This window comes from Tasmannia lanceolata, unplaced genomic scaffold (assembly GCF_043159265.1).
Source record: "Tasmannia lanceolata isolate RefF3 unplaced genomic scaffold, GAP_Taslan_0.1 ptg000003l, whole genome shotgun sequence".
Classification (NCBI taxonomy): Eukaryota; Viridiplantae; Streptophyta; class Magnoliopsida; order Canellales; family Winteraceae; genus Tasmannia; species Tasmannia lanceolata.
In genome coordinates, this window is record NW_027518680.1 from 60,301,282 (window position 1) to 60,322,356 (window position 21,075).

At 37.1% G+C, this 21,075-nt stretch overlaps 1 protein-coding gene across 7 annotated transcripts in view; it reads right to left on the bottom strand.

The window, feature by feature from the left end:
- Nucleotides 1–637: 637 nt before the first annotated feature.
- LOC143857528 (vesicle docking protein) overlaps nucleotides 638–21,075 on the bottom strand; it is a 31,147-nt gene continuing 10,709 nt past the window's right edge. For 6 of the 7 annotated variants that reach the window (XM_077367995.1, XM_077368003.1, XM_077368012.1 and 3 more), the window contains 7 exons: nucleotides 20,689–20,832; nucleotides 7,751–7,903; nucleotides 3,887–4,059; nucleotides 3,151–3,562; nucleotides 1,529–3,058; nucleotides 1,375–1,443; nucleotides 638–940 (listed from right to left, as the gene is read on the bottom strand). In XM_077367995.1, the coding sequence (XP_077224110.1) occupies nucleotides 812–940; nucleotides 1,375–1,443; nucleotides 1,529–3,058; nucleotides 3,151–3,562; nucleotides 3,887–4,059; nucleotides 7,751–7,903; nucleotides 20,689–20,832 (2,610 nt within the window). In that variant the 3' untranslated portion in view covers nucleotides 638–811. The other variant, XM_077368022.1, reaches the window with a different exon arrangement.

Below are 21,075 nucleotides of genomic sequence, written 5' to 3' on the forward strand. Positions count from 1 at the left end.
TTAATTTCAGGAAAATATTGGAAAAAAGCTGGAAAATAAAAATTATATAATTATATAATTTAAGAAAAATATAGGGAAGTGAAATATTCGCCCATTTTCTACCCTGGGCCAGCCCTTCTAGTGTATTTATGACTACCCTTTTACATTACAAGGGAGGCCCAAGGAAGATAAAAGGACAAATATATCAATATTCTGAAAATATAAAATAAAAATGTAATAAAATTATGGAAGTGATATCTGCATGACCATGTTATGATAATGAGACAAACTCACCTTGTATTTTATTATTTAGCCAGCTATCAAAAGCTAGTACAATTCCCAGAAAGCTCTCAACAGCCAATTAAAAAGGAAAAGAGGTAAGTTTCTCTCATTATCAAATCATGGTTGTGCAAATATCACTAGTCTAAAATTATCCCAATATTGTTCACAATAAATGATAGAATCTAAAATCATTTCCCAAAAAATATTGTAGTTCTAATCCATAATAGAGAAGAATTTGCAGTACAAAGAAATTGTTGGCCTTGGTGTGATCATTATGGATACATTTCAAAGGATATACTTCTTTCTGGTAGGTAATCTGGGATGGAACCTACGACCACTAAGGTTAAGATACAAAGATTCAACCAATTGACCTATAAGGACCAACCCCAATTTCAAGGGATAATTAGTAGTTAGTTCTATACAAATTCAAAGATATCTAAAAATGGAAGTCTATACACTTAATAAATTTCACATGAAATTTTACAAGAAAATGCTCTATGGCAAAATAAGATTTATATTTTCATTTTCTTTTCCAAAATGTTGAGGGGAACTATATGTAGCTAGAAGTTCCCAATAGCAAATCAAACATGTCATCTGGAGTCAGAAAAGTCGTACCGCCCAAAATCAACTCTACATCAGGTCTGCCACTTTCTGAAACTGCCTCCTGAGCTTCGCGGACCTTGAAATACAAAGTATCCAAAATTATTTTGAGGAAGCAAACGATTCCAAGCAACATTCAGCAAATAATTTCCAATATAGCACAACTATGTTTTGATAATTGTACTGACCCATGTTGTCTTTTATTATTTAAAGAGATGTCAAGGGTTATTACAGTTCCCAAAAAGATCTTACAAACCAATTTAAAACTAAAAGGAAAAGACAAACTGCGCTTGTGCAATTATTAAAGCATGGTTGTGCTGATATCATTTCCTAGAACTAATATGGGCAATTCAATACAATTTATTATTTAGAATCATGCACATTGCAATCACACACAATTGATGATGAAAGAGAAGACGAACAGATAAAAACTTCAATGTAGATCCAGACAAAGAACCAAAGGAAATCACACAATTTTTTTTCTTTAATCTTAAAAAGTTGAGAAATTCAGACCTCGAGACCATTGATGCCTCCCACGACAAAGACCAGAAGAACACTTTGATCTCCCAACTTTGGTTTTGCCTGCAAGAATTCAGAATTATATATAGTATCATATATAGGAAACTGAAACAAACTTATAAAAGTTAAAGCTAATGAGAATGCTTACCTGTCCAAGGCCAAATCTTCCAAACCCACTTTTAAAAAATCGTCCAACTGCAGAGGAATGATATTCCAATCCGGGTATATCATAGTTCCCCAACACCATTGTCAGAAGCTTATAAAGTAGCCCTCGGTTAACGTAAGAATCACCGACAAAATTACTTTCCAATGGAAACATCCCTTCCTTGAAAGTTGGGTTCCTCCTCTTCAAACCAGATAATTTGTGAAAGATTTTGAAAATTTGATCTACTCTATCGCGTAACTCCAACCTTAATTGCATGCCCCCATATGCTTGTTCATTATCATGGTCCGTATCTTCATCATCCCAACTACCCCATTGATCATCAAAATCATCATTTTTTGATTGACTGGATAAAGATTCCTGGGTTTTATCAGACTTTATTTTTTCCAAATTAGCCTCAAGTTCTTCCTCCAAACTGTTAAGAAACCTAAACTTTGCGGCTGCTGGGTTTTCGAGAATTGCGTCAACTATAGATTCTTTCAAGGAACGCTCCTCCTCCCACGAAAAAGGGCCCGCAGACCCAGATGTGGGAAAATTTTCACCTGCCAAAATATATCCAGTGATTGCAAGGAGAAGTGCATCTTGAAAAGAAAGTAAACCTCGAGAGGATTCTGCGCTTTTCTTTAGCTCTTGGATGTTCTTATTGATGAGATCACATATCTGACCAGAGAGACTCTGACTAGTGTCCCCTGCACTTAGTCTCAATATCCTCTCGGCACTGACAAATGCATCCCAGCGAGAACAATGAGGTTCGCTCAGTGCAGTTTCTGCAGCTACCGCAAACTGAATAATCCCTTTGTTTCGCATTAATGTTGTCTGGTTCGAAGCCAGCATTTTAACCATAGAGTGCAGCTCTGATGCAATAGCTGAATTGGGACGATATTTCCTGTTTAGGGTTAGTTTCTCCCGACGAAGAGTTTCTTGAAGCCACTTTTTTACAAGTAAAGCCCCATCTTTTGTTTTTCTATCAAATATAGCTTCCAAGTAATGTACGCCTTGATAATTCTCCGTGGCGACAAAGGACCCACTAAGTAAATTAAAGTCGGAGTGTAACGAATTTCCACTATAAGCTTTGTTGTTATGCTCAACAGCATCTGAGATTAGAAATCCAGAGTTAGTAGAATCCCAACCTGACATGAAAGCTGCAATGCTCTCCGATAGTGGAATGCTATCTGTTGGATGTTCTTCACTGAAAATTCTATGAAGTGGTATTCGAACATCAAGTGAGTCCCGCTGTAAATTATCAGGGGAATGCTTTTTTTGGATCTGTGAACCTTTCACATGTGATGTGGTTGTTGTTCTATCCCTTCGTGGCAAAGATGCTAGCATACGATCAACAAGCGAGTCGCCGTGTGAGCATGGTGTGATCAGATCCAGCGTGCGGTCAATAAGTAATAAACCAGCTGATCTTTTATTACGTCGACCTACATCATAAAGACTTGACATGTCTGTCAAAATTTTGCCAATGGTTTTTGACAAATCACCCAGAGAAAATATTTCCATCTTCAGATCCATCTACACATTTTCAAGAATGAAATTTACAGTCACAGTATAAAAGAAACAAGAAATTAACTTGAATAATATAAGCACGAGATTTATAGCACTACCTTGGCGGCCATATGGTAAAGAAAATGTGCTGTCAGTGTTGCTCCGGGAGGAGTGTCTTCCCCATCGGAAGGCAATCCAGTATTCATAGAAGGCAAACCAGGGCTAAGGGCATCTTCATGGTCATTCGATAAGCAAGCTTCAGAAATTGCTCCTTCTGAAGGTAAAACAAAGACCCTTGGTGAAAGAGGACACAAAATCATAGGAAAATGTTGCACGGACACAACCAGTCTTAGCCATCGGTTTTCTGTGCTACTCATAGCTTTGTCTTCATCTAAATCTCTTACAATAGAACTGGCTTCGGCATTAGGAGTCTCATCTTCACCCGAAACCAGATTTGACCATCCCTCATCTTCCATACAGGGTAAAATTGGATCCTTGTCTTTGCTTGTGGAGCCTTCTCTAGATGAATACCTATATATCAAAATCAAAATTTTTTTTTTGAAAGATGACATATTTTATTGAAACTATAATAATTACAAGGGGGACCAGAAGTCCCACATAACATTGCATAGTATCGGAAAGGACTGACGAGGGAATATCCTGAGTAAGACCACTCGAAGAGGAACTTTCCCCGACTATTTCAAACCAAAAGCCCTGCAGTACAATTAATTCAACATACATCCCTCATTTTCCTCCACCACCAGGAAAAATCAGGGATCCAAAGAACTGATAACCGAAGGAATCCCAATTCCTTTGTGGACCTTTCTATAACCCTCCTTGAATTATGGTACCAACCTTTCATCAGATTTGCTTTCTGAAGTCTCTCTGAATTCATTAAGTTCAAATGGACTGTTTTCTTTTCTCTCAGACTTCCTGACAAGCTCTTCATAATCTTGGAGGAGTAAGGATTCGTACTCACGGAAAGCATCTGGCCCAAGAGGGGAATCAACATATGCGGAATGAGCTATCTGTAATTGATAAAAGCAGCAGCATAATAAGAGATACATTCAAATTCAGGAGATGAAAATTAACAAGGTTGGGAAATCACGTTGAATAACTTTAAAGTCGTAAGATACGTTATTGACGTCCAAATTTTGGATTTAAGAAATACAAAAGGGTTTACAGATTTAATAATTAATAATACAATTCATTATTGCTTATTGTTTTTATTTGTGCGTACAGAAGATTGAACACACATAATGGCACAAAATCCAAAACACAAGCAACAGTGGCAAGAAAAAAAATGTCCAACTGAGAGAAACTTGTTAAATGATCAGAACGATTATCTGCTAGGCCTTTACTACGGATAGGATGCACAAAATTCTCCCCCGCCAAAAAATTTTAAGCCCTCAATTTGTTACCTTCGCGTGGACGATTAGAAATATAAAACACAAAGATCAAAATACACCAGGAAAGCCTTTGCAAATCAAAGGGCCAGGATAGTACAATAGGAGAGAAGTTGGTGCATGGCCATCCATAAAAATTTCTAGCACATAAATGGTTTGGATCATTGACCAAGTGACCCATTTTTATTTCTGACTGCCCATATTTACCCAAGAAAAAATGTCCATCCGATCTATCATATAACGACTCTACTAGCAAAACAAAAAATCCCCGTAAGAGAAACAGCTATTGACCAATTCAATTCTGAAAATTGTAACATTATAGTTTGTTAATGGTGAAAAATAAAGAAACTAAAGTTTACAATGTTTTGATTTATCTATTTAATTTGTTAACCAGAAACAAATTTTATTAAGCGAATGATAGCACAAAATTCAAGGATAAACAGGCTTCACCTGTAGTTTTGATTTATCTATTTAATTTGTTAACCAGAAACAAATTTTATTAAGCGAATGATAGCACAAAATTCAAGGATAAACAGGCTCACACACAGGTGAAGCATCCCAACACATTACAATAACCTCAAGACACCTTCCAAAGCTAGTCTATCTTGTTAGCGTCTTAGCACAGACATAAAGAAGAAATTAGGTGCCATGTCAAACACCTTATTAGCATAGGTAAACATCTCGGGACAGCCTCCTAGTCTCAGCCCATATAAACATGTTAAGAAAGAGGGGAATTCTGAAGCCCGCTAACAATGAATTGTCTTCTGCAAGGTAAAATTGCCCTACAATTAGTTGTTAATTCCTTTTCGGATGCCATTCCATTTTCTTCTCGATTGGAACATTTCCATGTTCTGCCCATTCAAGTCTTCCATGTTGGAAAAGATGTTTGTATGTGTAGAATAGTGCAGTTGAAGAAAACTTTGAGAGAAAGCCTAAAAATTACCAAAAAAGGTTTTCTTCAACCTTGATTTACAGTTTTGGGAAACAAAAGAATCCCTAAATGCAACCAAATGAGGTTTTTTCATAGATTTTAACCCTCGCATTCGATTGGGAGAGGAGACATACCTTAAAGGCCACTCGCTTCACTTGAAAAATCCAACAGATGTGGGCAAAATATGAATGGAAAAAAAAATCAGAGGAAATTTCATTGGATTACTAGTTGGTGAGGAATGGAACAAGGACTTCAGGACAAATTTCCAAAACACACTGTTCTAATCTGAATTTCCAAAAAATTTCAAAATTTCAAGCTGAATGTTCCCTTGGGATTTCCATTCCAGACTCCATTTCAAAACAGAATTTTCAGGAAACTCGGTCCAAAACAGAATAGATGTGACAACTAAGCTACCAAATTGATGAAGTCCCTCATCCCCTTCTCCACAATGCTCCACTCGATGTCATTTCTCTTCCTTGGTCTTGTTTATTAAATAAAAAAGAAATGAAATTTTTTCAAGTTTGGAAGGTTGATAAAAGCATATCTTCATTACCCGGTCCTCTTTTTGTGATTGAATAAAGTATTATCTTCTCATTGAAAAAACACAAAAGCCTGTGTATATTGTTGTTTTCTCCTTATCTGAGACAGGAACGACTTTTTTCCAACTAGATGTGGGCAGCCTCCTTGTCTTGGGTATCAGCCCCAAGAGATTGCCTATGCAACCAACAAAAAGGATCTACGTGAAGGAATGTCAACAGAGCTTCTCCTGGACACTGTGCTAAACTCATTTGCATACGCATGCTCCCCATTTATTGTTTACAAACTAAACAAGTAACCTGCAATAACTAAAATGACTTGTTGATAAAATCAACTGCTTATCAATGTAGTTACGGATACATGCATGAAAAGTACTATTAATCGTTCAGGAGCTATGCTTAGACACTTCATATAGGGTCTGTGACCCCTGTAAGTAGAGGATTGGACTCCAAATCCAATGCACAGTGTTTATGGGTGACGGAGCACAAGTTACCATGGTTTTAAATCTCCACAGAAACCAGCATGAAACGACCGAAAATTTTTTGTTTTCATTCCACAGAAACGCATACTGAAACCAAAATCATACGTAGTATACTATATAAGTGTTGCATAATTAGATCTATATAAATTGCATGTGAAATGTGTTGTATGTATTATCCATAAATATTTATATGAATTACATGTGAAAAGTGATGATATGTACTGGATTATCAGACATGTGCGACAGCACATGTCACCAGCTGTTCGATGCCGCTAAACCATTATGGATGGTTTTCTTGATTATGTGAAGTTTCTAAGTATGTATATGTGCTTATTCTAGCATTTCCTGAAGTTTCATTTTAAAATTCTATCATTTGCATATGTTTTCATACATTTTTGTGATTTTACAGGATTCGCACCGAAATTTCCAATTGAAACTGAAACGTTTCCATTGTAGAGACTGAAACTAAATCATTGACAACTTCATGCCAACAACAAAGAGTATCGATGACGAAGATGGAGAAGTTTTGATGCTCTATTATCACCGACTAAACAACATACATCTTACCCGTTCATGTACCAAGTATAGGAGTGACCCACATTCCAGGCAACATGGAATAGCCATTATTTCATTTCCTTGATGCCATGAGATGAAGAAGTGGGAAAATGGTGATTGTTTCCCAGAACCAGCCAAGAAAGTGAAGGTTCATAGAGCTTACAAAGGGTAACTACTCATAACCAGAAGTAAGCAAAGGAACCTCGGAAAGATAATAGAGGCCATTGATAGATTAAGTCAATAACCATTTTGGTCATTCACAAGTAAATAGTCAAAAGTTGGAACCTCAAAATGATGATATTAACCAAAACCAAATGAAAGGTAGACATTTGATATTGTGAAACTACCAGTTCCCCAAAAGCTTAAGCTGTTGGAGATGGCGTTATTTAATCTTTTATACTTTAACACTCCCCCTCACATATGGCCCCACTTTTTAGGGTTGGCCTACACGTGGCACATGTGGCCCCTCTCTTGGGTTTGACCATTGCATGTGGATTTAGTTATCAAGGAGGTTTGAACTCAGGACCTTTTGCTTTGATATTTTTTTTTGGTAGGTCTTTTGCTTTGATACCATGTGAAACTACCAGTTACTCCAAAAGCTTAAGCTGTTGGAGATGGCGTTATTTAATCTTTTATACTTTAACAGTTCAACTAAGATGAAATTTGATAAATAATAACTTTTCCTCGATATAATAAATTAATTTTACCAGATGCATGACTATTGTTCATCAAGCATGGATGAAATTCAAAATGACAAGTTTCTAATGCATATTAATCTAAATCATATTTTTTTAGCATTGAATAAGCACCTCTGCAATAGATGTAAATATAGTGCAACGGAGAACATTTTGATGCGTGCTCAGGCAACGTAAAATATACCGATGTGCATCACTTAGAAGACGTGACGTGATGACTACCATCTTATTTGCAGGATCCATAGAGGAAGAGGTCCAGTCAACCACCTATAACAGGAAAGTAAAATCACACAAAAGTTATTGTATCCCACATAACATGTCAATACCATAACATGCTAGATACCAAGCTATAAATGCCTTTCTCATTATCTCATCCACAAACAGGAATCAATGATTACAATGTCCATGCCCTCGTGATATTCAAGTAAGAGTGAGAAACTATAGTGTACTAATGTTCGAAAAGTTTGGATACTCGTGAATGAATGAAAAAATTAGAGGGCATTTGATAACATGGGCAAATTCATTGTATGTAATACAAACAATCATACGATGATGAAACATCAACGAATATAAGTTGATCTCCAATAACCATCAATATAAGGGAAAAACATCACAAAATAATTGTATCTCACTTAACATGTCCACACAAAAACAAGACAGGTGCTACCTAATAAATGCATTTCTTATTTAGAAAAAGAATCAGCAAGGTTATGTGCTTGAATATGTGCCTAAATGATATTCAAATGAGTGCTTCAGGAAGAATGGCATACTATAGGGAACCAAGCAAATGCAAAAGAATCAGATTTACTTCTCCATGAGTTTTCCGTAGAGAGATCTGTCAAGGCATGCAGTTTGTAGACCAACAAGACCACAGGTGTAATAAAATCTGTAAATCCTTACACTTCGTCGCCCAGATTGGTTTCCATTCAGCTTGATCTTAAGGCAAGAATGAAATGTTGTAAGAAGTAGACCAAGAAAGTGAAACAATAGGTGGGCATGTTTGAGCTCATTACAGACATCGTACTTCACCAAGCTCGTGCATAGCTTTTCATGATATATTTTATTTTTTGTTAAGCAGCTATGCAACTTTTTTAGAATCAAAATGAGACAATTAAAAAGGATTGCACAGATTGCCCTACAAACAAAGAAGCTCTATTACACCGCTCCTTGCTAAAATATCAAATGAGCAAGCAAAGCTCATGAAGAAAGCCAGTAAATCATAAAAGATGGTTCAAGAGGAAAAGATGGTCAATCAACAACCAACAAAAGTAGACCGAAGGGGAATGGAAACATAGTTCTAATGCCAAATAGTGGGCATGACAGCATTATATGTTACACAAGTTGGAAAACTTAGTTATGACAATTTATATTGATTTATATTTTCCGCAAGGTTAATGAATAGTTACAAGTCCTCGCTACTGGGTTTTGGGTTGTTCCCATAGAGGTATGAAGCGGGTTGGTGGTGATGTGATCCTAGGCTCTATCTGGAATTTTACGAAACAATTGAAGGGTGCTAGATGAAATTACTAAAGGCATTTAATTAAAGGAGACTCAAAGTGGACTTTTATCGGACACTTTGTTGGGGGGGGGGGGGGGGGGGCTGAAAATGATTTAGCCAAGAGGAAGAGAAAGGAAATAGGGAATTAAGAACAAGAAAAGGGAATCAAGACTAAGAGAGGAGATCAAGATCAAGAAAAGCGATCAAGATCAGGACGAGGGATCAGGATAAAGAAAAGAGATCAAGATCAAGACGAGGGATCATGATCAAGAAAAGAGATCAAGATCATGAAGAGGAGAAAGATAGAGATAGAAATAAGACTGGTTTATAAACCCAACCGGGAAGGGTGAGAAAAGCGATGGGAGAAAAAAGGAGAAGAAGAAAGAGAGAAAGATGAGTTTAGGGATAGTACCTAATATGAAGCATCACACTTCAAAAGTCATAACATGCACATAAGAGAGAGAGAGAGAGAGACTTCAAATCTTTTCATTCCATTCATAACATTCAAGAAAGTGCCATGAGGCTACATATAAATAAGAAAATAAAGAGAACTAGAAAGTTCTAAAACCCTAAACATAAACAAAAAACTTTAGACCAAAATACCCTTTAATAATTTAAATTTTCATTATACATATGTGGGCGCTTTTTTAAAACACTCTTAACTCAAAGAACATAAGTGATTTTGATGGAGAAAGACCATACACCCTTCCTATAACTCAAGGGACTTAAAAAAAAACCTAAAAGACACTTAAAAATTAGAATATGGGCCCAAGGATGGTCCCCATCAGGTGGGGTAAAAAAGAGTTTAAGGTTGGGAGCGTTTATGTAATATTTTCTTCAAATGTCTTTCAAAATTCAAGTATATCAAATAATAGTAATTTCTAGCCATCTTCATAAATATATCGTTCAAAATTTAAGTACATCAAAAAGTAGTAATTGCTAATCATCTTTATTTTTCGTGCCCTCTTTCCTCATGCCTTCTAAAGACGGCTTTGTGCTTGCTCCAATAACTTACTTTGGAGAGCGAGAGGAGTTTAATGCGAGGAAGTTGGTGATGGTGGGGTTGATGGAGTAATAGGAGTAGGTTGGGAGCACCATGAGAGCAGTTTTTTGTCTCTTCGGGATCGATTCCTTGGTCCCTCCCTCATATGGAGCGCCGAATCACGGTTCTAGCGTGAGAGTGGCACCCATGAAGAAGATTCCTACTTCTGCTTTACCATTCTTTGATCGTGTTCTAATGAAATATGTTGTCACTATTATCTCTATCTAGAATTGTTTCTGAAGACCAATTGAATTGTGTGTGACATAGAACAAACATAAGTGCAATATGGGGATGTAAGAGTTTATAGGGATAAAAAATTTGATTGTAAAATATTATTGCCCCATTTGTTTTTAGTTGATTGTGTTGTTTAAAAGAATGGGTGGAAATACTTAACAAAGGAGTGAAATTAATTTTTGGGTCTCAAGCACGTGTCCCGAAAATTGCAAACAGGTCACATGTTGATGCTCGTCAGTTCCAATTTGTCTTTGGCTCTCTCTTCCTCCGAAGTGCAGTTTGTCGCAAGGGCATCTATTTTCACCTCGGAGGCTAAAATTGGTTCGATTTGGACAGTCGGGGATGCAAGGAACCATTTCTGCAAAGAAAATCCCAAATGTATGAAATTCGCATTTCATGCTCGAAGAGAAATGTCCTCTCTCAACAAAATGCAAAGCAAGAAGGCTCCGTGAATAGAAAGTGTTCCGCTTTCAAGATCTACAACGGTCTGAAAAAATCAACTAAGCAATTGATTTCACCATGCGATCAACTCAAAAGTTTCCTCAACTTGCTTTTTGCGGCAGGGAATGTGAAGGTGAACACCTCCTCTTCAATCAGCAGCAACGATTTCAGCTTGGAGAGGAAATCAAATCTGTGCAGACATTTGTTTCATGGGAGGAAGTTTTACCCGATCCCTGGTTGATACAAAAAGTTTTTCGTCTGATTTTTTTGCACCCTATTTTAGCCCCAAACAAATAGTGAAAGTCCCTCGTAGGGCTTAAAAAACTTAAGGTTGTTTTACCTCGTAACAAACGGGCCCTCAAGAGCTATTGAAACACACGAATGGCTTGATCAACTAAAGCAAATTTGTTGCAAATGATAGATCAACTCACGTTGGATATGGATTCATAACATAAAAGGAAATAGGGGAACTAATATGATCCAGAGAAGCAGTTCGATGATGGACACATCAACATCAAACCCTATCATCGATGTGCTCTGGCATGTGAAGTGTGAGGTTGTGATCAGGGACAAAATTATGGTGAGCAAAATTTATTCAAGCGCAAGAATGGAATCGAGATTCAAGATTAAAGGTAGGAATGCTTTAACTCCAAGATAAATAGTGTGTAGTAGTTTCTCTACTTGAGGATCGTAGTCATGATGATTCTCTTGCCAATGATTCACCTCCAAATATCATCAATGAAGAGACATGGCAGGGATCTAACAGCATTGGAAAAAGGTTTAGGTCAGGAAGAAAACTATAAAACCTCATTACTGATGGAGCATCCAATGAAAACATCATTTCAAAGGAGATGGTAGAAAAATTGCAATTGAAACAAGAAAATCACCCTTAACACTACAAGGTAAAATGGTTTATGAAGGGACTTCAGATACTTGTTAGTTGTTACTATACATTGCTTAGTTCCATTTTCTAGTGGGCCCATGCTTTTAAATTTCCACTAAAACCGACATGAAACGACCGAAATGTTTTTGTTTCCATTCCCATCGAAACGATAATAAAAAAGCATAAACCAAAATCGTAAGTGTTATAGTGGTATACTATATCAACATGAATTACATAATTATATTTATATGAATTGCTTGCTAAATGTGGCGCATCTATTATGTATAAATATTTATAGGAATTACATGTGAAATTTGGCATATACTTAATTATAATACATGTGCTGATGTGCATGCCACTAGGTGTTCAATGTTTTTAAACCATTATGGACGGTTGTCTTATTTATGTGATATAAGATTCTTAGTGTAAAGTGTGTATTTGTGATTGTTCTAGTAATTCCTGAAGTTTCATCTTTAAATTCTATCATTTTTCATCTTTAAATTCTATCATTTGCATATGTTTTCGTGACTCTCCAGGATTTTCACTAAAATTTCCAACTGAAACCGAAACGTTTCTGTTTTTGTGGCATCTGAAATGGAATTTAAAACATTGATTGGACTTCAAAGTGAGTTGATCTATCATACGGTTTATTCTCATTGATCTTATACAGTAGGCTATGAAATCTATCTTTGTACGTAAAATCCAAAGTTTTCATTAGAACTTGAAACACCACAAAAGGAAACGGCACCCTCCATAATGGCTCACTGGATATAATAGATAACCTCTCACATTAACATTTGTATCCTAACAGACAGAAACTTAACAACAACCTTCTAAAGATACACAATGCTTTGGGGGTAGAAGTTTGCAATCTCCCTGGCCTACTAGATACACAATACTTTTTTTTTATAATGAAAGATACACAATACTTTCATTTCAGAAATGAAAGTACTGATTGCTTCTTTATTGGTGTGACCTCTAGCATACAATTCCTGCATCACCCTAAAAAGAAGAATCAAAGAAATGGAAGTACTGATTGCTTCTTTATTGGTGTGACCTCTAACATACAATTTTCCTGCATCACACTAAAAAGGTCATTCCTAACAACTTCTCAACTCTTATGATAAAAATACAAATACAAAGTTACAAACCACTCTGACTCTAAGCTTTGTCACCTTTCAAGTTGAAATTTACCTCACTTCCTCATTCTCAAATCTTCTTTCAATCCACATGCGACTTTGCCTGAATAACGAACAGAGACATCAATCCCATTAAGCTTTGGACCACTCACAATTTTTTGAGTAAAGTTTCTTAAAGAAGCTAGCACAAACCTCCTCCATGTCTTTCCTCTCTTCCACCATGATGTCATCCGTCCCTTCATTGCGTTCTTCTTATCGCATTGTAACAGCTACTCTTCTACATCTCACCATGTCTTCAAAATCTTTCTCTAGGCTAAACTTTTCCTTTTTCATGCATAGACAGATTTCTATGTTCCTTCTCCATATCCATGCTTCATAGACCCTCCAATAGGGAATAATATTCATCGCCACATCCCTAATTACATGTTTCTTCCACCCATACATCTTGCCTTTCAGTTCCTCAAGTTTCTCCATGAACTTTAGACACTCACATTCAAACACCTCAGTCTTCCACCACCACTTGAAATAATTTTTTTAGCCTAAATCTTCAAACCAACTTTTTCCAAACCTTAAAATGGGAACAAAACCACAGCAATCAGGACAAAGTCTAGGAAGTGTCTTTCGGTACACTCACTTCAAATGTTCCCCTCACACCATTCATATTAGAAAGCATACCAATCTTCCCATGACTAGAATCTCCTGATTATTAGTCCACATAAAGCAACCCCACCAAAAGGAAGATCAATGAGATGATTCCTACTAATGAATTCAGATAAGCTCTTCATGGTAGTTGTCCTTCTCACATTTCCTTTTTATATGAAAATGAACTGTGTTGAAATCTCCGAGATGCCACAAATATTTCTACCACTGAAGGCCCCCTTGTCTTCCACTAAGAAGAATTTTATCAAAACTATTAACTCACCAAGGATACTCATCCTCGAGTTGCACTGCCTTCACATTCCACAGCATCACTATATCCCCTGATCCACCACTTGAAGGGACAAAGTCCATTGCACGTACCCCCCTCGCCCCCCACCCCCCCCCCCCCCCCCCCCCCCCCCCACACACACACACACACATCCCCCCCACCACCCCCGCCCCAACGCCACCCACCCACATCACATGGGTAATGAATTTGTTTATCGGCTCCTTTTAGATTCTTGAATTAAAAAAAGGATATCTATCCTCCTTCGCTGGACAAGATCCTTGATAACAAACCGTTTTTTCCACTAACATATACCTTTCAAATAAGATCCTCGTGAGTCACCAAATTTGGATTCCCCTTCCCTTCCAATCACATTCCTTTGTTACCCTCCTTTTTCTCTACATAATTCACCAAGGAAGAAAATTTCCTTAACTCTCTAGCAAATTTCCTTCTCAAGGACTCGCCCAATTGTGCTACCTAGCACAAACTACTTATATCCCTAAACTCTAAATGTGACAGCAGATGTGTTGCTTCAACTTCATAACCTTGTATTGAAATCCTTAAAATTCCCATGACACCATCGTTTTAAGATGATTCATAAGAACAGTGCCTCACTGATGCTACCTCACAACAAACCCCATACCACAAACTACTTGTATCCCTAATCATTTGAGGAATCAAACAGAGATAATTGCAACAAATTCAGCATTTGAGCTTAAAATACTTCATGATTACTTGTTCCTCTCCAAACTCCCACTTGATCTGTAGGAATGGATCCAAGTGGCATTGTTTAGGATTGGTCTCCATGGCAAACAAAAACACGAACACCACTATTTTCTGAAGAAGAATAATTCTTGAGCCTAAATTGCAACTTCTATTGAGCAACAATGAGAGGCTACTCTACAACTACTGTAACGACCCGATTCCCGTGACCGGATCGCTACAAGCAAACACCTGTCAAAATACTCACAATAATTTTTTTTTTCTTAACAAACCATCTATGAAACTTAAACGACTGCCATTCTTATTCCATAACTAAAATGTTCCTTACAATAACATCAACATTGCAATAACGTGTTCTACTAAATAAAATCCAAACTAGAAATTTCTTAAATAAAACCGAAACGTCGACGAAGGTATCGTCATTTCAATTATTTCTCCCATCGCTCTATGCTCCTAAACGTCCTCGTGCGCAAACGCACCCTCGTGGGCATCCTCTAATCCTGGGGAGAAAACAACGTCAAGCAGAGTGATAGTAACCTAGCAGGTATGATAGTTCAATCTAAACAGCCGATCAAGATCCATATTTATTCAAATAACATTCAAATACTTTTCCAACATAATAATTCATAGAGATTTTCTAAACCAGAATTCAATTCAAATACACTGACCAAATACTTTTCCAATATGATAATTTATAGAGATTTTCTAAACCAGAATTCAATTCAAATACACTGAACAAATACTTTTCCAATATGATGGAAGGTCCAGCCCTGATGCCATGATGTGAAATCCCGATCCTACCCATGTAGATATTGTCCGCTATTGACCGGTTCTGGGTCATGCCCTTTTGGGTCACTGCCCTTTTGGGTCCATGCCCTCCCCAGTTTTAAAACACGTCTACATAGTAAGGAGAAATTTTCCATATACAGCTCAGCAACCTTTCCTAGAGATTTTCTAAATCAGAATAAGAGAAATCATTTTAAAGAGTTTTCCAATATGATGGAAGGTCCAGCCCTGATACCAAAATGTGAAATCCCGATCCCACCCATGTAGATATTGTCCGCTATTGTCCGGTTCTGGGTCATGCCCTTTTGGGTCACTGCCCTTTTGGGTCCATGCCCTACCCAGTTTTAAAACACGTCTACATAGTGAGGAGAAATTTTCCATATACAGCTCAGCAACCTTTCCTACCTTTCTTAGAGCTTTTCAGAATCAAATAAATAAATACAATTTAAACTGAATCCATTTCAACATATAATATAGAATAACTTAGAAACAATGTAAATCAAATACTTCACCATTCTTGTTGGATAAATTGAAAGCCGTACGAGCAAAGTTATGTATCACCTGCCTTGTAAAGACCTCGGATGTATATATTGGGACGGCCTCTAAGTGAAAGTGTGAGGGGAATCAGCCTGAAGATAAAATCATATCCATGTTCTTTTAAGTCGATGTAAAGAATTGATAAGGGGTTGAAAAGTCTCAACGCACACACGGGTTTTAAATTGATGAAATAATTCAACTTTGTGTGACGCTCCAAGATAAAACAGCCAAAGTTGGCTCCAGTCCACCCAGAATCACCGTAGAACTGTGCTCAGATCAGAACGGAGGAAAGGAAGAAGACAAGCAGAAACTTTGATGTTTTCTGTAAAAACTATATCTCCAATGGTGCTGTTCTCTTCTTTTTATAGATGAGAATTTGACTGTTGGAGGATAATTAATCACCATTAAAAGAAAAAAAACGTTTCTCTCTTAATTACCATTAAAAGACAAAAACGTTTCTCTTTTAATCACCATTAAAAGACAAAAACGTTTCTCTCTTAATTACCATTAAAAGACAAAAACGTTTCTCTCTTAATTACCATTAAAAGACATAAACGTTTCTCTCTTAATTACCATTAAAAGACAAAAACGTTTCTCTCTTAATTACCATTAAAAGACATAAACGTTTCTCTCTTAATTACCATTAAAAGACAAAAACGTTTCTCTCTTAATTACCATTAAAAGACATAAACGTTTCTCTCTTAATTACCATTAAAAGACAAAAACGTTTCTCTCTTAATTACCATTAAAAGACAAAAACGTTTCTCTCTTAATTACCATTAAAAGACAAACGTTTTTGGTTTTGAAAACACACCACAAGCACATTCACCAAGGTCTTGGGTTCAAGTCCCCACATATGCAAGTCTTTTGCTTTAAAACAAGAGAGGGAAACATAATTTGAATCTTCCCTCCAAAATCTTTTCAAATCTTTTTATTATTTTGTTTAAAAATTCTAACAATTCAGTCTTGAAATTTAGATCCATCGATCCAAAGCCTAAATCTTAGGGTTATTAAAGAAAAGTTAATCGCAGTCATTACAACTACAAACCCAAACATCCTGATTTTGGGAAAGAAGGTTGTATGTTAATATATTATCAATGCTATTAGACAGGAATAAAATCCTCTTTTGGTCATCCAAATGCATTAAGTTCCTCAAAGAGGCCTAGAAACAACCCCATTTTTTAGCAACTTTCGACACGTGAGACCGAACTCATTCATGATGACCTCTTACCTCCCGACAAACCAAATGCTTTTCATAGCTTCAAGTGAACCTCGAGGATACCATTTGATCTATGACACCAATTACCTTCTCTTGGTAGGAGGAAGCCATTGAAAATATGGATGGTCAAGGTCTACACAAGCATCAACCTTATACCTTCAACCATCATCAACTAGAACCTCATTTTGAGCCATATCGACAAGTGGGACCGAAGTCGGTCATTATGACCGCTTGCGTCTCGCCTTCCTGACAAAGCAAAAGCTTTTCATAGCTTCCAGTGAACCTCAAGGATTAGCCATTTGATCTATGACACCAATTATCTTCTCTTGATAGGAGGAAGCCATTGAGGGGTGATGAACCTCGAGGATTAGCCATTTGATCTATGATACCAATTATCTTCTCTTGGTAGGAGGAAGTCATTGAAAATATGAGTGGTCAAGGTGCTCACAAACATCATTCTTATACGCATACCTTCAACCATCAACTCAATTGAATACAAAGCCCTAAAAGTGGCCTTGGACTCAATTTTCAGCCTCATAAGCTCCAAGTTCCCAGCTCTAACCGAAGCAGGTCAATATCAATTGTCATCCCTAAATAATTCCCCAGCAAAATGAGCATCCACAAACCCAAAGCATCAAAGGGAATGTTATGGATCCTGTATTAGAATGCTATATGAAATCATCTTGAATAGGATTCCAATCTCAAATAAAAGTTGTTAGGTAAGATATCAGAAAGATAGAGAATATGAGCCATCACCCCGCCGATAGAAGCAAAAAAAAAAAAGCAGCGTCGAACCCTCCAAAGCCCAAAAAGACATCATAATCTTTAATTTCCATCAACTTCCAGAAGCAAGTTACACATGTTGTCAGATTGATGTTTGACTATTTGATGTTAACCTGCATATGCCAATTGAGGGCATTGGATAGCCCAATGCTTTCTCTAAATAGCGGGAGCTTTTGATTTTTTCTGTTTCCTTTGGTCTTGTTCTTTCTTTCGGATCTTTGTTATTTTGTGGGGTTGTGCTACTTGTACCTAGCTTTGGGGACATCTTGTCCCTGGTTTGTATTACTTGCTTCACTGTGGAATGAAATCTGTTACTTTTCAAAATATATATATATATATATATATATATATATATATATATATATATATATTTGATTTAACTTTTCAAATCAAACAGTTCAAGATGAAGCCTCTTTAACATAATACCATCTTGCCTTTCTGCACTCATGGTCACAGAAGTCTCTGCATTACCTCTCTAGGCTCTTGCCTCCAAGGGCCATATAGAATTTCAGACAGCACTTGTAAGATCACTGTTTCAAAATGTAGATGCGGGCCAAAACGCGGCCAAAGCAAATCCTAATCGACTCGGCACGGAGTGATCGAGTACTCGGTTGATGCAGTTGGGTATTAGGTTGACGCGGTCATAAATAGGGAGTGTCAAAGGTGATTTGATTGACTTTGTAAGGCAAAATGCAGACAAGGACAAGAACACGGCCAATGTAAAAAGAAGTCAACTCAGGCGAGTCGACAATGATGCAGGGGAGTTTTGAAACTATGGTAAGATCTACCATCAAGAGACATACTTCCCACCAGCCATTTCATAACAGATCTGACCCTTTCTCCAATTGTTATTCCTTCAAGGATCACCACTGTTCTATTTTCATGAGGCTTCTTTCCAACTAGCCTGATGGAAAGCCCAATGATCCAGAAGCACCTCCAAATCTTTGCTTGGTCTTAACAGCATTTGTTTCCTCTTGTTTTCATGATTAATGTCAATCTCTACCTATTCACCCTCTTCAAACCCATCCCAACAATATTCAAAGCTGATGCAGTTGAAAATCGACTTAACAGAAAAGGGTTCAAATTGAGTCTCCTAAGATTGAATAAATTTTCTCGTATGCTAATGGTAAATTTACCAGGTTGTAGTTGCTTTCACTCTTAGGTTGGACTTACCCATCTTTTGGAAACCCAACGTGACTGAAATTTTCTGTGCCTGAAATTCAAAAGGTTTTGTTTCTGGCTTGTTCCAGATGGGAGGATTATAGTAGTAGGTTAGAGGTTGTAAAGTATAGGCCCTAATAGCAATTTAATGCAACTACATTACTAGAAATTCACCCAAAGTGAAAAACTTCCTAAGAACCAATCAATGTAGAGAGGCGTTTCTAGTCATGGTGGCAGCTCGTCCTTAGTGCAAGTTGTGTGTTTTATGTGTTCTTAGCGGAAGAGAAACTAGTAGTTATCATTTAAAATAAAAAAAAGAGCAACCAAACCATTCCAAAAAAAAAAAAAAGAGCCGCCAAACAAACAATCCAATAGATCTTCACAAACGCTGCTGGAGGGAGATAAAACAACAACAGATTTGATCAATACATGATCATAGAAAGAAAAACCCAAACCTCCAAACGGAAAGACTCATCACTATTTATTAGGACATATTAAAACACAAGTTGAGTCTCATGCAAAAGCTCACTATTCCATCAAGTTGTTAGCCTTAGGCATCAAATTGAGTCTCCTAGGATTAAATACCACATGGTGCGTTTGGATTGCCGGAATCCTATTCAAGTTCTGGCATTTGGTTTATTTCAAGTCTCCTATTCCAATTCAAATTGAGTCTCAGGGGAGTTCATCACTTTATCCACTCCCCCCTCACCAACCCCCCCCCCCCCCCCCCCGACACACACAAACACACAAAAAAACACTGTTTAAAAACTCCCAGCATCAATCGTTAACTCGCTTGAGACGGACTCTCTTTTATCTTGGCCAAGTTCTCGGATCGAGTCTGAGTTTTTCCCTATCAAGTCAATCAAAAGTCCTATGACTTTCCCGAGTTGATAAAACATTGTCCACGTCAATCATTGACTCGCAGGAAGGTGGGTAACACAATATATTAACTGAGCTGGTGGTATCTTATATGCCACTCTCTCATTTGAGCAGTGCTTCAAAATTCAGTCAAAAAAAAAAAAACTTGACCACGTCAATCATTGACTAGACAGAGTCAACTCTCTTTTATCGTGGCCAAGTTCTTTTTCGAGACTGAAGTTTGAAACACTGATCAAATGAGAGAATGGCATATAAGATACCACCAGCTCAGTTAATATATTGCATTACCCACCTTCCTTGAGCACGAAGAGATAGCAAATCGTATGGCACAAACTTGTAGGGCATGAAAACCCATTTTAAATCAGAATTGGAACATAAAGGTGACAGATGAAGTTAGGGTTCAACTCAGAAATTTCAAATTCATGAACAGGTATCATTTTATTTTATTTTTGAATGGTTATTTACTCCGTTGAATTCCTTTAGTAGTATCATGTATGATACTACTAAAGGAATTTAAGCGAGGAAATATAATGTTACTTGTTTGCAGCTATCAAAATATGTAGGATATGAGTAACCAAGTGTCTAATGGTATATAATATTGTCATCACCAGTATTGTATCTTAAGATACATTTTCCAAATACAATTATCACGGATTCAAAGTCTAAATATTGAAACAGTCATCCTGCATCCAACAAAAATTATAGTGAACTTGCCCGTATTCCAACAGAGGTGATGGATCATGTGCAACACTATCATCGACCCACTTATCCATGGAACAACTCAACCAGACTTGAAACTTACAATGTCAAGTGGAGACATGTTTTCCAAGCTGCAAACGGCATGCACCCCAAGTTCCAATAAGAGAGGGAATACACCAAGAAATTGGAAGGCCTCTAAACAACCAGCATCAAGATAAAGGATAGCATCTGCAACCTCATCGGATATCTAAAAACAAGAAAAAAATAGTTCAGACAATAATCTTATGAGAAACTCCAAAGCATACATCACCAATATGTGGCTTACAACCAACTGTAATGTTTTCAAATGTTACACAAGGCCAGTACATGAGATCCATAACATATTACATATTAGCTTCTTCAGATAGATTGAAAGAGACGGGAGAGGGGAAAAAAAAGGATTGTTCCCTCACGATTGGGGATACTTATAACCATGGATTTCAATTTTGGT